Source organism: Sinocyclocheilus anshuiensis, unplaced genomic scaffold (assembly GCF_001515605.1).
Source record: "Sinocyclocheilus anshuiensis isolate Anshui unplaced genomic scaffold, SAMN03320099.WGS_v1.1 scaffold1677, whole genome shotgun sequence".
In the NCBI taxonomy this organism is placed as follows: Eukaryota; Metazoa; Chordata; class Actinopteri; order Cypriniformes; family Cyprinidae; genus Sinocyclocheilus; species Sinocyclocheilus anshuiensis.
Window position 1 is genome coordinate 106,893 of NW_015538006.1, and position 4,698 is coordinate 111,590.

The window sequence follows — 4,698 nt, forward strand, 5'->3', positions numbered from 1 at the left end:
ATACTCTGCCGGGTAAAAAAATAAAAATTCACAGTTTGTATTTAAATAAGCAAATACTGTTACGTGTTTGACAAAAGTTATTTTAACCCTACCTGATGATATTTCTTAAACAACCACATCAGAATAAGTATCCTATGGCCATATTCCAAGTCGACAATGTCAAGATTCATCAGGCTCAAATTGTGAAAGAGAAATCGTGAGAAGAGACTTTAACCCTAATGAAAGCCTCTGGGGTATACTGAATTAGACTTAACAGAGTGGTTGGATTCTCCTACTGTCAACAAGATCTCAGCCAAAAATGAATGTAACCCTTGATGGAAATAATTGTTGAAACAATGCCACAACGAATGCAGAGCGAAAGCTGAAGGCGATCCAGCAAAAGCAGGTGCAACTGTTTTTGGCCAGGCAGTGTATAAACTGGTTATTTAGGGGTTGAGAATGTATATGATACAACCAGAAATTATGAGAAGTTCTTTCTCATCTGTTTTTAATGCACAGCTTCCAATAACCTTTTTTGTTTTGTCTGTGATATCCCACAGAAATTGACGAGGACAGAGGAGGAATGAAGTGTCACTGACTCTTCCAACTATTGTGGGAAACTCCCAAATATAGAATCCAGGGGAAAGACAAGTGCTCCCATCATCATTCTTCTTCCAAACCATTCTTCCCCTCTCAAGCCCTTAAAAATAAACTCTCAGTTCTCTTTCCTGCTCATATCATCCACTTGCTCTCTGCACTAGGTGCAAGTGTGTGGCTCTCAGATGTCCGGGTCTCTGCCCTTCCCTTCACCCTCGCCCTTTCCCTCATGTGACTACAGAGAATGGTCTGCAACCTGGGTGCTGATTCCGAGCGTGTACCTCCTGGCGTTTGTCGTGGGCTCCGTGGGTAATGGCTTGGTGCTATGGGTGTACATGGACCGCCGAGCGAGAGGCCGCGGGAGGATTGGAAGCGGTTACAAATCTTCCCAGACCATCGATCCCCCTCCTTATCCCTCCCCTATATCTTCTCATACAGTAACAGAGTCTTTAATAGCCAGTCTAGCATTGGCTGACCTGGCCTTCGTCATGACCCTGCCATTGTGGGCGGCATACACAGCGCTGGGCTACCACTGGCCCTTTGGCCATGTTCTGTGTCAGGTGAGCAGTTACATTGTGGCACTGAACATGTATGCGAGCGTGTTTTCTCTGACTGGGCTCAGCGTGGAGCGTTACTGCGTCATCACACAAAAGTGTGGCAGCAGCTCAAAGCAGGGACGGTCAACCACTTGCGCCAAGTGGATTGTGGGTAGCGTGTGGCTGCTGGCGGCTGGAATCCTGGCACTTCCTGCTCTGCTTCTGCGTACTGTTAGGGAGGTGGATTTGGAAGAGGGAGATGATGGCGATGGGCAGGACGGACATGTGTCCTCCTGCTTATGTGACATGGACTACTCTAGCTTGATCTCAAGTGAGCTGGACCCAGCAGCTTCGGAGCAGTCAGAGCTGATGTGGTCAGCAGCTTTGGGGTTAAAATCAACTCTGCTTGGCTTCCTGTTACCTCTTGTAGTGCTCCTGCTCTGCTATGGCTGGCTAGGGCGGCTTCTTTCCCAACACTTCAGCCTAGGCCCGCGTCCTGATCATACGCGCCAACGCAGGCTCCTCCGGATCATCATCACCCTTGTGCTGGCCTTCTTCCTCTGCTGGCTTCCCTTCCACACCAATAAGACAGTATCCGCTATGGTGGAACTGGGCATTCTTCCCTTTTCCTGCAGTTTCGACCAGTGGTTGGTGGCGGCCCATCCATACTCCATCTGTCTGGGCTATGTGAACAGCTGTTTAAACCCTCTGCTGTATGCTTGCTGTGATCCAGCTTTCCGGAAGCACTGCAGTGGTCTGCTTGTGTGCGTATGGGTCAAATGCAGAGGTCAGAAGGGGGAGAGGAGAATGAACACCACAAAAGTTCACCAATACCATCTGAGACACATGAAGTAACAGTTAGTAAAGAAGAGCAATGAAGAGAGATTTATTTGGCAGACTCTGTGACAGCTGAACTGTTTCTGTGGAAAATTCTTAAGAGGACTGTGAGAATCAGATTATTCTTTCCATTCATCTGTGAGATTTAGCATGAACTTCACCTCCTCAAGAAAACAAGATGCCAACATAGTGTGGGAACTGATAAACAGACAGGATCCAGTGAAGGTTTTCCCATGACATTATGCCTGAAGAGTAAAGATGAGCTTTCAAGTTCTAGATGAAATAGAGCTGCATCTCCCAACATTATGATGCAATTCTGACTGTTTGCGCAGTGTGGGTATGTTGTTGAATTATGAACCGGTTAAGTATGATATCAGGCCTTATGTGCAATCTTTTTTTTTTTTTACATGTAACCAAACTTTGAGAGCCTCAGTGATTTCAGGATCAGCAGACATGTATTTTTGTATTTATGAATGTACATTTCTAAAATAAAATTAGAAAAAAAAAGTTGAAAAGTTCTTCAAACCCAACAACGTACAGTAGATTGATTCCTACAAAAGGTTTAAACCAAGCGGCAACCTTCCGGTCTCTCTCGTGAAACCAGGGCCAGCGCGTGCATATAGGCGAACTAGGCAGCCGCCTAGGGCGGCAGCACAGTCAGGGCAGCAAAAAGGACAGAGATTTTAGTTTATCTTTTGGGCATTCTTTGGAATTATTGCACTCATATCAACAAGTTATCACCCCTTAGTTATTCTAACTCTAAATGAACTTAGCTTCATACATAGTAATGCCGCTCCCGCGCTGTGCCCCACCTGAGCGGCATCAATATCACATGCAAAACTCCCTCATGTAGCCTACTTCCATAAATGTCATCAAAATGAATAAAACTATCCGGACCTGAATGACTTTTGCTACTGGTGATGTCTGATGAATTTTAAAGCCTGATGTGCTTCTGAAAGGTAAGATTATAGCCTACTGTGAGAGAAAGCATGGGGGAGACACAGGTGGACCAAGTGTAGGCCTATAATGTAATCCAGGGGTGCCCAGTTGTGTTTGATCAGGGTTTTAGCTGATCTTTGCAGGAAGGTAGATCTCCAGGAACAGGGTTGGGCACCCCTGGTGTAATCTATTAGATAGGCATGTTCATCCACGTACATCCAAACACATACATACACATACATCCACACACAAAAAAAACAAAAAGTGATTTGTTTTTTTTTAGCCAGGTAGCCTAGATATTTAGCCTTTATCATTTATAACGCTACGAACAGTGTTTCATTTGTAAATTGCGAGGTCCCGGAATAGAGCGGGGTGACGGATCCAGCAAGTGATCAGAGGATGGAGAGGTAATGGAGCTTTAGCGCAATCATTTAGTGGACCCACTTGATTACCAGCTTGCATCAGTTGCTTTTATAGTATGCACAAATACTCTAAAAGTCATGGTTATTTTATTGTTGTATACATGTTTAAACTGTAAAATATGTTGTATTAAGAACCGTATTAACTAAAAGGCATTTAGAGAAAGAAAGAAAGAAAAATGTCAAAATAAATGAAATGCTAAAACGAAATGAAACCAACAGCAGTTATTGAACACCTAAATAATAAAAATAATAATAATAATCAAAAATAAATAATCGTTTTCATCAAACTTTTCATCTTTCATTGGTGCGTGAGGAGGGGGATCCGCCAAATGAGGTTATCGGAATTCGGAGGTGCTGGACCCGGACCCAGCTTGTTCAAATTACACCCTGACTACGAATAGGGATTTCGGCTGTACGAGCACGGCTTGAACAGATTTCTATGTCTCTTAGTGAAAATGAACTACAGAGACTTGTGCTTTCCGTGTCCTGAACAATGTTCGTCGAGCTGCTTACCGGGAATTCTCCCAAATCTTCCCATGGCCACTTCAGGCCTGTACATACACTTAATTTGCTATTTGCTTTTTACTAGTGGTTATTTTTATTAATTTATTTTTTTAATGTTGCAGTAGGAAGAAAATATATAATATATAATAAACACGCCCGTGTCTGCTTTATTTTAACGCAGTTGTACCAATAAACAAAATGTCCAGTCTTTCACATGCATCTAGATCGTGTTTAATTGTGAATGTGAAGTGGGGGCGGCACGGTAGGGTTTTGGCTTGGGGGAGGCACGGTAGGGTTTTGCCTAGAGCGGCAGTTGAGCTCACGCCGGCCCTGCGTGAAACCAATGAAACCAACACTAAAACTGCAATTCGGCCGTTACAGGCTGGCTCCAAAAGGGAGTCAGTCCCATAGACTCCATAGACTCCACTGCCCAACTTTACAGCAGAAAATTTTTTTTACAGCCTGGTACAAAAAGTGGTTTTGGTCTATATAGCTAATTTTGCCCTTCATGACAACTGTGAGGGGGGTGAATTTTTTTATAACTCATCAGTTTAAATTATATTAAGCCTTAAAGTTCTGCATAATTAAGGGCGTGGCCACTTGAGTGATAGGTGGATTGCCGCTGCTGTCACCACCGTCGAGCTAGGTGGGCGTGGTTTCAGCAACCTGCTCCCGCCTCTGCTAATTTTCGATTATACGGGAGTGACACGCGGTGACGCGTTGCCAAGATGGTGACGGCCCGCTCCGCCCACTTTGAGCTTCAAAAGCAAGTAGGTATAACTGCAGACCGGAGATCTCCAAAATGGGGCGTGAACTCCAAAAGTGGGCAGAACCTCCAAAATGGGGCGGGGTCTCCTCGCGCAAAGACTTTCACCATTGGCTCT

General features: G+C 44.5%; 1 protein-coding gene across 1 annotated transcript; it reads left to right on the forward strand.

Annotated features, from left to right (window-relative positions):
• Window positions 1-243: 243 nt before the first annotated feature.
• LOC107677393 (apelin receptor B-like) lies at window positions 244-3,129 on the forward strand. The gene has a single exon (XM_016472284.1). The coding sequence runs from the start codon at window positions 762-764 to the stop codon at window positions 1,965-1,967; it is 1,206 nt and encodes a 401-aa protein (XP_016327770.1). The 5' UTR covers window positions 244-761; the 3' UTR covers window positions 1,968-3,129.
• The last annotated feature ends 1,569 nt before the right edge of the window (window positions 3,130-4,698 follow it).

What these genes read in the sequence shown, in the direction of transcription:
- LOC107677393 (XM_016472284.1), top strand. Translation starts at nt 762, where the DNA reads ATGTCCGGGTCTCTGCCCTTCCCTTCACCCTCGCCCTTTCCCTCATGT.